Source organism: Sus scrofa, chromosome 6 (assembly GCF_000003025.6).
Source record: "Sus scrofa isolate TJ Tabasco breed Duroc chromosome 6, Sscrofa11.1, whole genome shotgun sequence".
NCBI lineage: Eukaryota > Metazoa > Chordata > Mammalia > Artiodactyla > Suidae > Sus > Sus scrofa.
This window is the reverse complement of record NC_010448.4, coordinates 34,657,866-34,677,435: the sequence shown is the minus strand read 5'-3', so window position 1 is coordinate 34,677,435 and position 19,570 is coordinate 34,657,866. Positions and strand designations below refer to the sequence as shown.

Genomic DNA, 19,570 nt, shown 5'->3' with positions numbered 1-19,570 from the left:
TCTAGTAATCAGACTAGTATTCATGAGAATGCAGGTTCGATCCCTGGCCTTGCTCAGTAGGTTAAGGATCCATCGTTGCCATGAGCTGTGGTGTAGGTTGCAGATGCGACTCAAATCCTGAGTTGCTGTGGCTGCGGCGTAGGCCAGTGGCTTCAACTCGGATTCAACCCGTAGCCCGGGAACCTCCATATGCCGTAGGTGTGGCCCTCAAAAAAAAAAAAAAAAAAAAAAAAAAGACAAAAATAAATAAATAAATGAAAGGGAGGAATAGGGAAGAAGGCAGGGGTGATGTGTTCCAAGCAAGTCCAGAACTTAGCAAAGTGTCTCCATGAGATCCTAAACCTCCAGAATAATGCTCTTTTGCTCTGTACTCTCCCCTCCGAGTCCACTGTTGCAGAAATCCCACCTTTCTGACCCCCTGGGGCAGTGGCCCCACCTCCCCTGGGGAAAGATCTACTGGGCAAACAGGCTGTCTTCCCTGTTAGCAGCAAGGCAATATTCCCCACCCCTCTTTTTTTTTGTCTTTTTAGGGCTGCACCTGTGGCATGTGGAGGTTCCCAGGGTAGGGGTTGAATTGGAGCTATAACCACTGGCCTATACCACAGCCACAGCAACGCCAGATCCAAGCAGGGTCTGCACCCTACACCACAGCTCATGGCAACACGGGATCCTTAACCCACTGAGCAAGACCAGGGATTGAACCTTCTTTCTCATGGATGCTAGTCGGATTCCTTTCCACTGAGCCACAACGGGAATGCCCATAGTCCCCTTTTCTGAAACCAGGGAGGTAGCCCTGAGGATCTCTGTGTCGCCTTTGTGACCACTCTTTCCTTGTGTTGAAGAACAGCACGTGAGCTCACCAAATAGCTCTATGGCCTCATCCTGCAAAATTCACGAAGTGTGACGGCTTTCCTTCATTCCTTCCCATTTCCTTCTCCTTCAGTTCCAACTGGCAACTTTCCTCCGGGGGTGGTTGATGAATCTCCAGTTCATACCCATTCTCCTTTTTCAGGGCCCCAAATGATCACTTGGCCACATCCTTAAGTGTTCTCATTTTTTGCAATATGAATAGGCTGAGGATTTTCCCACTCATTAAGTTCTACTTCCTTTTTGCTCACCCATGTGGCTTTAGGTCATTTCTCTCTTCTTGAATTGGACTCTAAGCAGCTGGGAGGAGCCAAGCCACACCTTTGACACTTTTTTTTTTAGAAATCGTTTCAGGTAAATATCCAATTTCATTGCTGGCAAATTCTACCTTCACAAAATACAGGAACACAAACACAATTCAGCCAAGTATTTGCCACTTTATAGTAAGGATTGCCTTTCCCCCAGTTTCCAATATCCTGTTTCTTTCTTTCTTTCCTTTTTTGTCTTTCCTAGGGCCGCACCCGCGGCATGTGGAGGTTCCCAGACTAGGGGTCTAATCAGAGCTGTAGCCACCAGCCTACACTACAGCCACAGCAACGCAGGATCTGAGCCTCGTCTGTGACCCACACCACAGCTCACGGCAACACCGGATCCTTAACCCCCTGAGCAAGGCCGGGGATGGAACCCGCATCCTCATGGTCTCTAGTCAGATTCGTTAACCCCTGAGCCACAACGGGAACTCCCTCCTGTTTCTTATTTCCATCTGTGACCTCACCAGAATGGCCTTTACCATCCGTATTTCTCCCAACATACTGTTCATGACTACTTAGGTATCCCCAAAGAAGGTTCATTGTTTCTCTACGAATCACTTTTCCCTGACAAAGTTTTCAGCAGAATTACCTTTAAAGGGCCATTCATGCTTTTCTAGCATGCATTTCCAAACTCTCCCAGTTTATAACCATTTCCCAGTTCTTTTTTTTTTTTGTCTCTTTTGGGCTGTACCCATGGCATATGGAGGTTCCAGGCTGGGAGTTGAATCAGAGCTGTAGCCTCTGGCCTACACTGCAGCCACAACAACACAGGATCTGAGCTGCATCTGCGACCTACACCAGAGCTCATGGTAACACTGGATTCTTAACCCCCCTGAGTGAGGCCAGGGATCGAACCCACAACCTCATGGTCACTAGTCCGATTCGTTTCCGTTGTGCCATAATGGGAACTCCCAATTCCCAGTTCTAAAGCTGCTTCTACATTTTTAGGTATTTTAGGTATTAGAGCAGCATCCCCACTTCTTGATACCAATAGTCTATATTTGTCAGGGTTCTCCAGGGAAAGAGAACCAGGAGGATCCATATACTATTTATTATTTCAATTAATTATATATGATCTATAACCAGATATAGAGATTTATATGGAGCTTTACTCTGAGGACTTGAGTCATGCAAACGTGAAGGTAGAGAAATTTCATGACCTCCTGTCTGTAAGCTGGAGACCTAGCAACACCAGTGGTGACCACCAGTCCAAGTCTGAATGCTTTCGAACCAGGGATACGAATGATGCAAATCCTAGTTCAAGGGCTGGAAAAGAAGATCCTCGATGAGATGTCTCAGCTCAATCCTTAAGGCTTGAAAGAAGGGGCACATTCCTCCTTCCTTTTCTTTTTGTCCTATTTAGGCCGTCACCATAGGGTAAGCCCTGCACACACTGGGGAGGGGAGTCTACTTTCCTGCATCCACGATTCAAATCCAATGTGTGCTGGGAGTTCCTGTTGTGGCGCAGTGGGAAAGAATCCAACTAGTATCCATGAGGATGCAGGTTCGATCCCTGGCCTCACTCAGTGGGTCCGAAATATGGTGTTGCTGTGAGCTGTAGTGTAGGTCATAGGTGAGGCTTAGATCCCAAGTTGCTGTGGCTGTGGCACAGGCGGGCCGCTGTAGGTCTGATTCGAGTCCTAGGCCTGGGAACTTCCATATGCTATGGGTGTGGCTCTAAGAGAAAAAAAAACAAAGGCAAACCAAATGTTTGCTAATCTCCTCTGAAAGCATCCTTGCAGACACACCCATCAATAATGCTTCATCTTGGGCACCCCATGGCCAGTCAAGATGATCCATAACATTAACCATCATACAAAATAACTATTTTTTCGGAGTTCCTGCTGTGGTGCAATGGGATTGGCGGCTTCTCTGGAGCTCCTGGGAAGCAGGTTCAATCCCTGGTCCAGTACAGTGGGTTGAGGATCCCATGTTGCTGCAGTTTCGGTGTAGGTGACAGCTGGGGCTAGGATCCGATCCCTGCCTGGGGAACTCCATCCGCTGCTGGGTGGCCCAAAAAGAAAAATAAATATTTTTCAAGGAGAAGGTCTGGACTGCATTTCAAGTCCTAACAAGAGAATATTCTGGAGAGACTGTTTGACTTTTAGTTACAGCCTTTGTCTTTGGAAATGGAATTTCTCTGCTTGGGCTGCTCACTGACAGGTGACAAATGCAGTTGTAGATGAGCAGGTTCTTAGGCAAGACTACCATTCCTGGGGTCTCCTCCCTCATCCACAGACCGCCCTGTAGTGATGAGTTAAAAAAGAGACAGTGAACTGCACAGTTAATTGTTTTTTTTTCTTTTTTGCCTTTTTAGGGCCACACCTGTGGCATATGGAAGTTCCCAGGGGTCAAATAGGAACTATAACTCCCAGCCTGTGTCACAGCCACAGCAACTTGGAATTTGAGCCTTGTCTGCAACCTACACCACAGCAAAGGCAATGGCGGATCCTTAACCCACTGAGCAAGGCCAGCGATTGAACCTGCATCCTCTTGGATACTAGTCAGGTTTGTTACCGCTGAGTCATGACGGGAACTCCCTAAAATGAGTGAATTTTACAGTACAGAAATTACACTATTGTCTTTAAACACACACGTATACACACACACACATGCATATCCATACACACTCACTAAAGATGCCAGAACACACACAATTTGAGCAATTTTTTTCCCCTACAAGTTAGGAATGGAAGAAATTTTAACTGTACAGAACAAGATACAGGTTTTGAAGTCTCATGGAAATTTATTTCCCTACTTGGAATCCTCTTTGTATTCATAAAGTTGGAAATAACATGGTACAATGGTGCATACTTTGTGCAAAAAAAGGGAAAAGTTGTAAATGGTGCATAAACCCAAGATTACTAATACCTGGAGCAAATGCTTCATTTCATAAATACAGAAGATTCTCATAACTATAACCATATGGCTATTATTCATGGTTTTGTTAACTCTGGAGTGGGGTAATATAATCACACACTAAGATTTAATTATAATGACAATTATTAATAATACCATGTAGTAGTATGTGCAATTCCCCCTTTTTTTTCAAGTTAATAAATCAATGAAATCACATTTAAATTGATTCTTGGGTAACTTGATTCTCATTTCTCTACTCAGTTTTTACTCTGCAGAATCTTGGTGTTTCTATAAATCTTTCAAGCTGAGATCCTCAACTCAATATTTCCCTCCACCCCAGAACAAGAGTACTGAGAATGAATAGGACATTATGCAGGAAAATGTCTCGGTTTTTGATAGCTGTGTTTTTGCCTCATCAATTTAATGAAGGTGGTTTTAAAGAATGCAATATTCTAAATAGCAAAATGAAAAGGCTGAGTAATCAAAATTTATTATTGAAATTAGTGTAGTCTTTCTCTTTGGATGCAGTAGATTACTTTGAGACAAAACATTGCAGATTTGTTGGGGAAAGTGAATACATTTTTTGTGTGTTTAAAATTCCCTACTCTTACTTTAGACTGGATAATTTTTGAGGAAACTTCCAGAAGAGATAACTTTATGATTCTATACCATGATACACGTTCAACATTACATTGCCTTATCTTTGTGCACACAAAGAACATTGCTGCCTCAGGGCCTTTGCACTTGCTATTCCCTCTGTTTGATGGATCACTCCCTAGATGGTCATGGTCCACTCCTTCACTTGAGTCCCTGCTCAAATATCACTTCCTCAGGGCAGCCTTCCCTGATTAGCCCATCTAAAAATAGCATACTGTCACTATCCTTTTAGCTTGCTTTCTTTCTCTTCATAGCACTTAGCCACTGTCTGACCTTAAATGCTAGCCCTACTCACTAAAACATAAGGTTCTCAAAGGCAGGGACCTCATTAGTATTGTTCATCATTGTAATACAGCTTCTGGCACATAATAATGGCTCAAGACATATTTGTTGAATTAACTAAATGAACTGTAATTTAACTTTAAATATTTACCAGTTTTTGTTTTTGTTTTTGTTTGTTGTCTTTTTAGGGCCGCACCTGTGGCATATGGAGGTTTCCAGCTAGGGGTCAAATTGGAGCTGTAGCTGCTGGCCTACACCACAACCACAGCAACTTGGGATCTGAGCCACATCTGCGACCTACATCACAGCTCATGGCCACACTGGATCCTTAACCCACTGAGTGAGGCCAGGGATCAAACCTGTGTTCTTATGGATGCCAGTCAGATTTATTTATGCTGAGCCACGAGGGGAACTCCCCCTGTTTTTTGTTTTGTTTTCTTTAACCTCCCTAACCAGACAGAAAATGTATGGAAGGCAGCCAAAGGCCCTGGCTGCTTATTTATCTTCTCTAAAACAATTCACTCAGTTCTGCAAGGATGCTAGACATTCAACCAAGATTTTCTGAATGAATGCCTTGAAACATGGATGTGTTACATGGCTAACCAGTTAGCATTGCTTGCAGGTGAATAAAAACAGCGATGTCTTGCCTTTCAGCCCATATTTTACAAAGTAATTTTATGTATATTAACTCATTTGATACTTTGCTAATACTTTCTCAATTCTTTTTTTTTTTTTTTTTTTTTTTTTTGTCTTTTTCCAGGGCCACACTCGTGGCATATGGATGTTCTCAGGCTAGGGGTCTCATCAGAGATGTAGCCGCTGGTCTACACCAGAACCACAGCAATGCCAGATCTGAGCTGCATCTGCGACCTACACCACAGCTCACGGCAATGCTGGATCCTTAACCCACTAAGCAAAGCCAGGGATTGAACCCGCAACCTCATGGTTCCTAATCGGATTCTTAACCACTGAGCCATGACGGGAACTCCAATACTTCCTCAATTCTTAAGGTTTGCCTCAAATATAACAACAAATGTTAATTTCTGGCATGTACTATTGCTAATTCTGAATACTATTTTTTTTTTTTTTTTTGGTTGTAGATATCATTGACATTCAATGTGCTTTTGGACATCTGAAAAAAAAATTTTTTTTTCCCTTTTTAGGGCCACACTCAAGGCATATGGATGTTCCCAGGTAGGGGTCAAATTGGAGCTGTAGCTGCTGGCCTACACCATAGCCACAGAAACTCGGAATCCAAGCTACAACTTCGACCTACACCAGAGCTCATGGCAACACAGGATCCCCAACCCACTCAGCGAGGCCAGGGATCTAACCCGCATCTGCATGGATCCTAGTCGGGTTCGTTAACCGTTGAGCCAACAAGGGAACTCCTGAAAAAATATTTTAAACCCCTGAATAAGATTTAAAATAAATAAGTAAACAAGTAAAAATAAGGAGGACTGTCTTGACACATATATGCATGGAGAGATTTTTCAAAGAGGGTTTTACAAAGTCTTCGTGATGGTTATTTTTAGATAGTGGGACCTTGATAATGTTTACTTTTTTCAGCTTTGCATTTTTCTCACTTGAATTTTAGAACAAATTTAAAGTGAAAATGAACTTATTTCTATACAATGCTTTATTTTTGTTAAATTTGCCAGTGTTAACAGCATAAAAATCTCCAGTCATTTTTCTGGCTGTGTAATTCTCAGTACACAGAAAATTCCATTCTAAGAAAAGGTTTAATACCGGTATACAGTAAAGCAACAAATAGAATGAACCAAAATTCTTTAGGGTTTTTGATGTGTTTTCCAATATTTATACCTATGCTATTCTCTCAGCAAGAAATTTGTTAATTTTTCATCTCTGGAAAAAAAAAATCTTTCCAGGATACTGAGCTCCCCAAATAGGTCAAAACTGGGTGTTAAGGACTTCTTCTGGACTTTGGACTAACCATATAGAGCACAGGTGAAACGTGCCCACTTATTTTCCTTTTTTCTCCTGATGATTTAAAATACTTAAAATTCCCTTTTCCTCGTCTTCTATCGCAGGGATGGGGAAGGTGTGCACATGACCCGTTTGTGGAAAATCTCTTCTGATGCCAACAACATGGTCCTCAAATGAGGCCTAAAAGGTTTTGGGTTTTCTTTAATCTGAACTAAGAAGGGTTTTTCATGGTTGCTGGTGCACCTCAGCTCAAGTGAGGTTTCTTTACTCGCTTCGGAGCTCGTGCGTCTGTGCGTGCTTATGCGCGCAAGTCTGTGTAAAGTGGGTTTGGGGAACGTGATGGTGGTTTTGAGCTCACGGCTTACGCACTCTACGAAGAAGTGCGTCCAGCCGTGTAGGTGGGCACAAGTTTCTCCAGTCTCGAAGTCGGGTGGGGGGACCCTCTGCCAAGGCCTGCGGGCTCCCAACGCTGGCCAGGGCGCGGCCAGGCGGGCGCAGGGAATAGCAGGGCGGCCCCACAACAGAGCAATCAGAGCAGCCTGCGTTCAGGGAGGGTGCTGGGCACATGCTCGGGTGGGGAGGGGGCACATTTTCTCCCATCTGGAACGTAGCTTAGAGCGGAGATCTCGGGAGCTGTCCGAGAAGCCCGGGGCGGGGAGGGGTGTCCCGCGGCTGCAGAGTGGGGGAAGGGACAGTGGGCGGGGTGGCACCTCCCACAATCTATTTCCTACGTAGCTGGTGGCCACCTCCGTCCAGCCTCGCCCCGTATCTGGGGTCGGGAAACTGAGACCGGAGGCAGCGCGCGCGTCAGGGGGCACCCGGACGCCCAGGTATGTGCGACACCCTCCACAGACAGCACCGGGACGGTTGGGCCGGGCGGTTGCGGCCCTAGCCGCGGGGCCCAGCGGCCTCTGTGACGCACGGCGCGGCCTCCCGGGCAGGGCTGGCCGCGCGGCGCGGCGGGGGCGGGGCGAGCGCGGGAGGGAGGGGCGGGGGCGGGGGGGCGGAGCGATCGGGGCGGAGCCGGCAGAGGCCCCGCCCTGGGGCCGGAGGAGCGAGGACGCTACGGAGCAGGCGCGTCCTGCCGCCGCCGCCGCTGCCGCCGCCGCCGCCGCTCGCCCTTTGCCAGAGCCGCTGCTGCCGCCGCCATTTGCACGGGGACCCCGGTGACAGGGGCTCGGCAGAGGGGCGGAGGGAGGGGGGGAGGGCCCGCGGAGCCCCCGAGGGCGGGAGCTACGCCGCCGGCGCCGGCCGGGCTCCCTGCGCCACCCCGCCGCCCGCGGCGGGCCGGGAGCAGCAGGAGCAGCAGCGGCAGCAGCAGCAGCAGCAGCAGCCGCCGAGGCCAGGCGTGCGCCTAAGGCGCGGCGGCGGCGGCGGCGGCGGCGGCCCTGCGGGCAGCCGGGAGGGGCGGGGGCAACGGCCGCCGCCGTTTGATGGATCCGAGGATCGCCTGGTTCCAGCCAGAGCAGCTCGGACCGTCCAACAGTCTGTGGATGCAGATCTGGGAGACGACCCAGGGACTGAGGAACCTCTACTTCAACCACCACTGTCACAGCAGCGGCGGCGCGAGCGGCGGCGGCGGCAGCAGCAGCACGGCCACCGGCGGGAGCGGCAGTAGCACCGGCAGCCCGGGCGGCGCGGCCCCGGCCTCGGCCCCGGCCGGCATGTACCGCTCCGGGGAGCGCCTGCTGGGCGGCCACGCGCAGCCGGCGGAGCAGCGGGACTTCCTGCCCCTAGAGACGACCAACAACAACAACAACCACCACCAGCCCGCGGCCTGGGCTCGCCGGGCTACCACGGGCCCCTCGGCGTCCCCGTCCCCCTCGGCGTCCTCGTCCCCGCACTCCTCGGCCGCCCTCCCCGCAGCGGAGCCCGCCGACCCGGCCTCGGGCAGCAGCAACAAGAGGAAGCGCGACAACAAGGCCAGCACCTACGGACTCAACTACAGCCTGCTGCAGCCCAGCGGAGGGCGGGCCGCGGGGGGCGGCCGGGCGGAGGGCAGCGGGGGCGTGTACAGCGGGACCCCGTGGAAGCGGAGGAACTACAACCAGGGAGTCGTGGGGTGAGTGATGGCCCTACGGCCTGGTGGCCTGGGCCCTTGCACACGCGCAGCCGGGCACACGCCCACAGAAGGGGTTTTTTTGGGGGGGGAGTCTGGGTGAGGCCACCCCCCCACCCCCGCCGTCGGCCTGCCTTCGTTTCTCCCCCTCTGGGAGCTGATGGCCATCTCTCATCCCTCCGCCATCCACACCTCCTCCCAACCTTCCTTAGCGGTCCACACCTCATCCCCCTCCCCCTCAGCTCCACGCCTTTTCTGGACGTCCCCTCAGCCATCTACACTCTCTGCTCTCCTCCCTTAGTCATCCACATCCTCCCTCTTAACCATCCAGGTCTTCTCCGACCCCCCTTATCCATCCACTTTTTCCTCCCATCCCCCCCCCCCCCCCCCGTCAAACACACCTTCTCTCTATTCTCTCTAGCCCTTCCCATCGTGCTCCCCATCATCACACCCCAGAATGAAGTCGCTTAGCACAGGCAAATCATTCATTCCCTGAGAACATTCCTGTGTTAGCGCCTTTTGACGGTACAGGACCTGGAGGTGCTTTCCTTGCCAAGAATAGAAACATCCAGAAAGCTCCTCCCCCTCCCCCAATCCCAAACAGGAATCGTGTCAGCCCTGAAAGGCTTCGCCTGCTATTGACCCTTTGGCCCATCCTTTTATTTTATTTATTTTTATTTTTTTCAACAATTCCTGTATTAGCGATGCCTTGCTCTGTGGGGAGTGAGGAATGGAGTGACAGTTAAGTTTAGGCTGGTGGAGATGGTGAGCTTTCCTTCTAAGGCGGATAGAACTTTCTAGGAGTTCATGGTCCTTGGCCCCAGTTTCTCACTGTAAAGTTGTCATCCTGGCAGAGACAGCCAGTGCTTTTCATTCTAGGGGGTAACTTTATGCTAATGAGTGAATGTTGCACCACTAATGACTTTCTGTTTAAAGTTCAGCTGTTACAAAATGGAATCTTACCTGACCCCTAGTGAATTATGTACAGAAGCAGGGATATTTCCAGCTAGATTTCCCTCCTGGAAGAGCCCCTGTGCTGGAATAGATTACAGTCTTCTTTTTTTTTATTTTGTAAAACAAAGCTTTGGGCCTGTGTGTGTGTGTGTGTGTGTGTGTGTGTGTGTGTGTGTTTGCCTTTGAGTATTAAAGAATGAGCTTTAACATTTTCACTTTCCAGATCCTCTTTTACATTGTGGGCCACACTAGGCAAATGAAATCACCATCAGTGGTCCCCTGTGAAACCTTTTCTTAGATTTGGCAGGCAGAGACCGTTCTGTGTACCTTTTTGAAGGTCTGGGTAAAATGAGTTGGTGGGTTCCATCTGCTTCTAGTGGGCTGGTGTCTGCTATACGCTACTATTACAACTCCCACCTTTTATGGAAGATGCCGTGAAGAGTTCTAGGACTGGCACGGGGGTACATATCAAACCTGTCCTCACTTTCCAGAGGGGAACCTTTTAGGGTTGAGCCCTCTGTGCTAAAGCTTCAAGGGCGCTCTCCATGGTCATCTTGTTTTAATAAAAGGCTCATGGTTTCACCCTGTTCACATTTCCAAGATGAAGCATAAACCTGTGGTTTAGTGACAAGCAAATTGATGTTAAGGGGTTCTGGTAGTTTCATTTCCTAGGAATACGCTCCAGTTAAGTAATCACTGTCAACTAAAAACCTCGAAGTTCCCTAATTTCGTTTTCCTGAAGCTTCTGTGTATGTGTGTAGCAAAGATATGTTCTAAACCCCAAATGCTGGCTACCTCTCTTTTTGATAAATTAGAAATTCTTGTCTCTCTACTTGCTGTTTATTGTCAAGGATACTAGAAAAGGCTCATATTTGAACTTAGGTAGAAGCAAGATGTTCTTGTTTCTAATTCACATATTATATTGGTCTCAAAGGGATTAAGGAGGGGAATTTGCATTTCCCAGAGAGATTACTGTTTAAAAACTGGTTGTAAACCTGCCTTAAAACTGCTTATCACTTCATCAGACTTTCCATTCTTTTGCCTCCCTCTTTAGAGGATGTCAGCAGTTAAAGTTCTTACATTTTATTAAGCAGTTCCTAAGAGTGTTTTTGTAAGAGTGTCTCCGTCCGTAAAAAATTCTTGTTTTGATTTACAGATCCTTATTGCTTGGCTGTTACAAAAGTTTTGCTGCTTTTTAATACAAGTATTTAAAGAAGCCTGAATTCAGAGTGCACCTCAATGTTATGCTCTTCGGAGATTAAATATAGTAAAGCTATTCTTGGGATGTGACTGACACTTACCTAATAGGTTAACAAATTGTGGTGGTCCCTGGGCCTCTGACTGTCCAGACAGGGAGAGAAAGAAAGAGCCCAAGAACAGTAGACCGAATCTGTAGGACAGCTGTGTACACTCTCATATCTTTGATCTCCCAGTGTTCTCTGCTTTGGCCAGACTGGTTGACTTACTCCCTGAACACACCAAGATACAGCTCACAATCCTGACCGTGTTGCCCAGGCTCTTGTTTTTTTGGTTCCTCCTTTGAAATCTTACCGGACTTGATTCATGCTCTTGGTAGAGCTTGCTTATGTTTAATTTTCCTTTTATGTATATGTTTTCTCTTACCCACTAGGTCACTAGGTGCAATGAAATTTCTTTCTAAGAAATTTTGGAGTTCCCACTGTGGCACAGTGGGTTAAGAATCTGACTGTAGCCCCTCAGGTCGCTGCAGAAGCGCGGGGCTTGATCCCCCAGCCCAGTGCAGTGGGTTCAAGGATCCGGTGTTGCTGCAGCTGTGGCTTAGGTCGCAGCTGTGGCTGAGATTTCGTCTCTGGCCCAGGAACTTCCATATGCCACGGGTATAGCCATAAAAATAGATAAATAAAAATAAAGGGAATTTTTAAATTTTTATTTTATTTTATTGTCTTTTTGTCTTTTGTTGTTGTTGCTATTTCTTGGGCCGCTCCCATGGCATATGGAGGTTCCCAGGCTATGGGTTGAATCGGAGCTGTAGCCACCGGCCTACACCAGAGCCACAGCAACGCGGGATCTGAGCCACGTCTGCAACCTACACCACAGCTCATGGCAACGCCGGATCGTTAACCCACTGAGCAATGGCAGGGACCGAACCCGCAACCTCATGGTTCCTAGTCGGATTCGTTAACCACTGCGCCACGACGGGAACTCCCAATTTTTATTATTAATTAAGGTAAGATGGAGGGTTTGTAAACGTAGAGTACGATGTTTGGATTTCATCGTGAAGGCTTCATCGTCCTCTTTCAAAGTTGAAACTCACCTGAGTTTACTATCTCAGCATTCTTGTCTTGTGCCTACAGATCCAGGGAGTTTGTTTGCTTTTCTTTTTTCTTTCTTTCTTTTTTTTTGTCTTTTGTCTTTTTAGGGCCGCACCAGCGGCATATGGAGGTTCCCAGGCTAGGAGTCTAATCGGAGCTACAGCTGCTGGCCTACACCACAGCCACAGCAACACCAGATCCGAGTTGCGTCTGCGACCTACACTACAGCTCACTGAAACGCTGAATCCTCAACCCACTGAGTGAGGCCAGGGATTGAACCTGCAACCTCATGCCTAGTCGCATTTTTTTCCACTGCACCACGACGGGAACTCCTATTTTCTCTTTATAAAGTGTCTTTGTTTTCTGTATTTTTGTTTGTTCTTTTTTTTGGCTGTGCCCATGGCATGTGGAAGTTCCTGGGCCAGGAGTCGAATCTACATGGCAGCAGCTACCCAAGCCACTGCAGTGATAATGCCGATCCTTAACTTACTGCACCACAAGGGAACTCCCTAAAGTTGCTTTCACTTATTCTATTTCTTGGGATTCATTCCCTTTCTGTGCTGGCTATGGTGTAGGAAGAAGTCTACCTGCTCTTTCTGGTTGTCCATGAAAATGAACTTTAAGCCCTTTTCAGAGATTTCATTGTCGGTAGTTCTCATTGTGGCTCAGCAGGTTAAGAACCCAGCTAGTATCCACGAGGCCTGGCCTTGCTCCGTGGGTTAAGAATCCGGCATTGCTGCCAGCTGTGGCATAGATCAAAGATGTGGTTTGGATCCCGTGTTGCTGTGGCTGTGGTTGTGTATGCCAGCAGCTGCAGCTCTGATCTGACCCCTAGCCCGGCTTCCATATGCTGCGGGTGTGGCCCTAAAAAGAAAAAAAAAAGGTTTAATTGTTGATCACCATGGAGAGAGATGACAAAAAAGTAACAAACATGGGAAATTTGGGAGCCTCAGAGTCATTGGGCCTGAGCCCTGGTGTCTAAAAACTTCTTAAGGAAGGTGCTTGGGGCTTGTCCAAGCTCATAAGGGTAGGCTTGTGTTGGCTGCACTGCCAGATCTGTAGAAAGTTTTTCAAGGCTGGAATGACTTGTTCAAATAACATTTTGGAGTATGACTTTGACTATGGGACATCAAGAAGTCCATACCGGGAAACTTGGGTTTAAGAAATAATTTCTCGAACTGGGGTGATGGGGATGGGAAAGGGAAAGAATTAACGTGAGAAGTGCTGTAAGTTAAGGACAGGAAAGATTCTGACTCCCGTCATAGATTTAATAATCACCCTAAGCTTTGAATTTGAGTGACTGGGGAAATGTTTGGGTTATTACTGAAAGTAAGAGTGAGGCCTGTTGGTTTGAAGCAAAGGGTGCAGTGCTGTTTAGATGGAACTATCTAACAGGGAATGGAAATTTGGGGGCTGACATAACATTGTCCTTACTGCCGTGGGGCAGTGTCCTTCCTTCTGTATGACACTATGTCACAGTAAATCCAGGATGTTGACCCTCTCCTGCAGCATTGGCATTGTGGCCTCTTTCTGCCTATGTCTACGCAGTATGATCAGTGGGATTGGTGTTAGTGCTGGGCTCTGACTAACTAACTAACTGGGCTCCAGGCAGATTAACATGAAATAATTCAGAGGCATATTTCTACAGTTTGCTGTAAGCGTAATTTCTGTGCATTTGTAAGCGTTAGCCCACGGTACTTCTTCAGTGAACCAGGACCTTCAGGTTGTTGAAGTTTACTGCGTTTGGATGCTGAGACATGCTTTCAAGAAGACGTTGGGTTTTCTGCAGTGTAGGTTCTGCACCGACAGTGTAATTCATATTTGAGAATTTCCCCAAATCTAGTATACTGTGTTCAACTAAGCTGCTTCCATGCCAGGACTCACCTTCTGTCTATAAAATGTGCAACAGTGAACTGCTGTCACAGTGTCAGAATCACTGGCATTTTAACATGTGGAATTGTTTTCAGCATCTATTAAGTTTTTAGGTGTTGGAGGGCAAAAGGAAACAATGACTAGGGCTTTTTAGAGTCTGCCCTGGGGTCACAGAGAAGATTTAGTTGTTGTTCCCCCCGACCCCCCAGGAAAGGAAGCGTGGCTACTAGAAAAAGCTAAGGTCAGGGAGGAGGAGGAGGGAGAGTGTGTGAGAACATTTCTGGTCCTGGTGTGGTAGATGGCCTGACATTGTAACCTCTTACGTGAAACCCTGGCCAGTAAATCCTAGTGTTAGGACTCCAAAGAGGGTCCGTGGCAAGAAAATTCAGGGGCTCCCTTGCAGATATTGGACTGGTCAGATAGTTGTGGGTTCGATATTCTTATACCTGTTAAAGCTGAGAAAAATTTACGCCACTTTTCTGTATGGAAGGTGGAAGCGCAAGCTGTTGTATGATTTTACTCAGCTTTCTATTTTTCCTTCTGTGGAATCCTTTAAAATAACATTTAGTGAGGAAACTATTTCAGGATCACACCCACTGCACTGGAGACTGTGTGTATTAGTCATTTATACACACAGGTATGGAGTAATCCTGAAGGGGTTATAGGCCGGAGAGGATGCTTTTTTGAAGAATTAGGATCCAGTTCCCAGCACCTAGTCTGAGACTCCTATTTTGGCTCTGCTGCAGAGCTGGCTGGACAGCTCAGCCTGCTTCAGGAATTCAGGGGATGGCTGATAGAATGTTCTTTCTAACCCTCAGAGTATTTGTTAGGGACCCAGCTGCTACAGAATGACAAAAAGGCTTTAAATTCACTTTTTACCGTTTTTAACATGACACGAAATTACTTTTTTCTAAGAGAATATTTATTGAAGTTGAGGATGGCCTTGGGCTAGGCTTTTCATTAATTTGAACCCAAACAGCAAGTGATACATTTATTTCTGTCCTGTAAGTTACTTGATGATATTAGAGGCTTTTGTATACTAAGGGCTTTGGGCTATGTGGAAATTTGAATTAGAGATTTGGGGGAAAAACTGAATGTGGAGACGCTTTTGCTGTGCAAGCTACTTAATCACTTGGAGGGTTTCAGATTTGAAAAAGAAGCGTCTTGCCGTGTGTGAGAGATTTCGTGTAGTATCTGGTAACTGAACTTGAGCTCCAGTCATGCTTTCTGCTGAGATGGTTTGAATCGTATACAGAAGTCTGTGTTTCCAAATTTGTTGACTTATTAAAAGTGCTCTATATAATAAAAGTACTCATGGAGCCTTTTTACCATATGCTGTGTTAAATCTTTCGTATTCGTTAATTAACCTCATGTATAGCTTTATCTAATTTTAACTTTTTATTTTGAAATGCATTCGCAGAAAATAGTACAGAAACATCCCATGTTCCTTTCACCTAGTTTCGTGCAGTGATAACATCTTATATAACTGTAGTTTAATACCGCAACCAGGAAATTGACATTGTTATAGTCCACAGCCGTATTCAGATTTTACCTGTATAACACGCACTCATTTGTATAGTTTATGTTTGTGTGTTTAGTTCTGTGCAATTTTCACATGTAGATTTCTGTAACCACCACCAAAATCAAGATACAGAATTCTACCATCACCTCAAAGATCCCTCATGCTATCCTTTTATTTTTATGCACACCCACCCTTGTCTCTAGCCTCAAATGACCACTAATCTGTTCTCCATGTTTATAATTTTTTCATTTTCAAAATGTTATATAATCAGAATCATACTGTACTTTACTTTGGCTTTTTTCCATTTAGCATAATTCCTTTGAGATTTATCCAAATTGTTGCATGTCTTAATAGTTCCTTCCTTTTTAATGCTGAGCAGTGTTCTAAAATTTGGTTTGCCACAGTTTTAACGATTCACCTGGTGAAGGACATTCCAGAAGAGTTTATAGTTTTTGGCTGTTGCAAATAAAGCTGCTATAAACATTCATGTGCACATTTTTATGTGAACATAAGTTTTCATTTTGGGGGGATAAATGCCCAGAAGCGCTGGGTCATTTGCTAAGTACATGTTTAGTTTTAAATGAAATTGCCAGACTCTCTTCTAGAGTTGCTGTATCAGATTACATTCCTACCAGCAACGTATGTGAGATCTGGTTTCTCTGCATCCATGCCAGCATTTTGTATTATCACTGTTTTTTATTTTAGCTGTTCTGATATGGGTAGCAATAGTTTATTGTGCTTTTATCGTGTTTACCTTCTCATAACTCCACTTAATTTTAACTTTCATTTTTATTTTTAATTAATTAATTTATTTTCTTGGCTGTGCCCATAGCGTGTGGAAGTTCCCCGGCCAAGGATTGAACTCGAGCTGCAGCAGCAACCTGAGCCACTGCAGTGACAGCACCAGATCCTTAACCTGCTATGCCACAAGGGAACTCCCAACTTTAATTTTTTTTTTTTTTGTCCTTTGCTATTTCTTTGGGCCGCTCCTGCAGCATATGGAGATTCCCAGGCTAGGGGTCAAATCGGAGCTGTAGCTGCTGGCCTACACCAGAGCCACAGCAACGCAGAATCCGAGCCGAGTCTGCAACCTACACCACAGCTCACGGCAACGCCGGATCGTTAAACACACTGAGCAAGGGCAGGGACCGAACCCGCAACCTCATGGTTCCTAGTCGGATTCGTTAACCACTGCGCCACGACGGGAACTCCCCAACTTTAATTTTTATTTTAAAAATTTCTTGGCGGTATTGAGAATGCCTGCAGTTAAAAATGTCTTAAGTAAAATTGACTTAAGGGGGCCTTACTTCTCAGTCTTCTTAGCAGTATCATTTTAACTCTTTGTTTTATCTTTGAACTACTTTTCAGTGTTTCCTTTACATGTTGCTTTTTCTTAGAAACTGGTTAAACACCAGTATAAGTAGAACTTATTTTTCATTTTCTAAAAAAGCATATAAAAGAGTTCCCTGGTGGCCTTGCAGTTAAGGATCTGACATTGTCACTGCTGTAGCACGGGTCACTGCTGTGGCCTGGGTCTGATTCCTGGCGTGGGAATTTCTGCATGCCATGAGTGTGGCGAATAAATAAATAAAAATTAAAAAATAAAAACAAGAGTTCCCGTCGTGGCTCAGTGGTTAAGGAACTCAAATAGTATCCATGAGGACTTGAGTTTGATCCCTGGTCTTGCTCAGTGGGTTAAGGATCGGGCGTTGCTGTGAGCTGTGGTGTAGGCCGGCAGCAACAGCTCTGATTCCACCCCTATCCTGGGAACTTCTATATGCTACAGTGCGGCCCTAAAAAGACAAAAAAAATAAATAAATAAATAAAATAAAAAAATATAAAATGATAACTGCAGAGTTGATTTCAAAATTTAGAGTCCTTCCTTTCATATGTTATGAAGAAATTTTATTTTCCCTTGGTTTGGCTATAATAATTCTCTGTGGTTAGCGGTTTTTTTGTTCGTACTGGTAAGTTTTTTTTTTATTATTATTACTCAACGAATTTTATTACATTTATAGTTATACAATGATGATCACAACCAGATTTTATAGCATTTCCATCCCCAAAGTTTTTCTTTTAAAAATATTTTTATATCTGAACAATGCCTTCAGACTGTAGAATAAATACTTTATGTCTATGCTAAGATAAACTGTTTCATTTGAAACCATTTTCTGAACTGAGAATTGGGTCTGGTCTCACCTGCTTCCCTTACTAGCCCCCTATAGACACTGTTTTGATGTTGTCAAAATAACGTAACTTTTAATACTATGGAATTTGTATTATAAATTGTCAATATATTATATTGTATATTTCTGCCAAAGCCAAGGGTAAGAATGCATTACGGTTGTGGTTGTGGAGTTTTAAAAGTTACCTTCAAGTAATTTGAATTTAATGAAGTGTTAGGTTTATGATGAAGTTTTAAAATTTGATGTCTTTATTCCTTGAAGTTAGTTATTTCACCCTTTGTTTTCTTCTTTGAGACATTAATACCACTGTTCCTTAGAATACTTTAAAAAAAAAAACAGCATATGTTTTATATGCTACCAACCAATGTTTATTGTGAAAAAACTAGAAAGTATAGCTAAAACAAAGGAAGAAAAAAAAGCCCCCTATACTACGGCTACCAGGACATAACTTCTGTTAAACGCATTTTGATGTAGATATTTTTAGACTTTTTAATATATATATACATTTATATCCTTTTTTTTCTGTCTTATCAATACAGACTTCACCATGTGTATACTTAAATTTTTTTTTTCCAATTTTTTTTTTTTTTTTTTTTTTTTTTTTTTTTTTTTTTTTTTTTTGTCTTTTTGCCATTTCTTGGGCCGCTCCTGCGGCATATGGAGGTTCCCGGGCTAGAGGTCGAATCGGAGCTGTAGCTGCCAGCCTACGCCAGAGCCACAGCAACGCAGGATCCGAGCCGCGTCTGTGACCTACACCACAGCTCACGGCAACGCCGGAACCTTGACCCACTGAGCAAGGGCAGGGATCGAACCCGCAGCCTCATGGTTCCTAGTCGGATTCGTTAACCACTGCGCCACGACGGGAACTCCTTTTTTTCCAATTTAAAGAAGCCTATTCTTTCACAATCTGGAGGCTAGAAGTTAGAACTGGGTTTTTAATCCTAAAATTGTTTTCTCCTTTGGGAGAAAGGCAACAGACTATTGTGGGCCTATCTTTTTGACTTAAAAAAATTGTGATGTGATGAACATCATGTATATTGAATACATTTCTCCAGCACTTTTTAATACCCCATTACCTTGAATACGATTCTGTGTACCTCTGGGTGTGGGCATGGTATTCCATTGATTGAGTGCACCTTAAATTTATTTCCCCAGTCCCCAGTTGGACATTTAGTTTGTTTCTAGTATTTTGTTTTTTTTAATAAAAGACATGCTTTGGGCTGATCCTTTGTCCCAGTGAGGATTATTTCTTTTACTTTGGACTTATTTTTACTGAGATAAAGATGACGTGTTATAATATTCACCCTTCTAAAGTGTTCAGTTTAGTGAGTTCAGACTATCACAAGGTTGTGTAACCATCATAGCTATCTAATTCCAGAACATTTTCATCACCACAGAAAGAAACCCTGTATCCATTATCACCCCCTGCTCGCTGCTTCCCCTTGAGATCCTGGCAACCTTGTATATATTTTCTGGATTTGTGATTCTGAACATTTCATAAGAATGGAATCTTATAATATGTGGCCTTCTGTGTCTGGCGTCTTTCACTTAGCATGTTTTCAGAGTTCATCCGTATTGTAGCAGGTATCAGTACTTCGTTCCTTTTTATGCCTAAATATTCCAGTGTATGAATATACCACATTTTGTATTTGAAGGCACCTTTGTCCCTTTATCAATCGATGGACGTTTGGGTTGTTTGCACTTTTTGGCTATTATAAATAATGAACATTCATGTACAATTTTTTGTGTGTGAGTGTGGATAT

General features: G+C 45.0%; 1 protein-coding gene across 3 annotated transcripts in view; it reads left to right on the top strand.

Annotated features, from left to right (window-relative positions):
* Nucleotides 7,657-19,570, top strand: part of PAPD5 (poly(A) RNA polymerase D5, non-canonical) — a 66,623-nt gene continuing 54,709 nt past the window's right edge. Inside the window, exons 1-2 of one of the 3 annotated variants that reach the window (XM_021094216.1) lie at nt 7,657-7,753; nt 8,384-8,985. In XM_021094216.1, the coding sequence (XP_020949875.1) occupies nt 8,417-8,985 (569 nt within the window). In that variant the 5' untranslated portion in view covers nt 7,657-7,753; nt 8,384-8,416. Of the gene's footprint in view, nt 7,754-8,130; nt 8,986-19,570 lie in introns of those variants that run through there. The other 2 variants (XM_021094217.1, XM_021094215.1) reach the window with 2 other exon arrangements.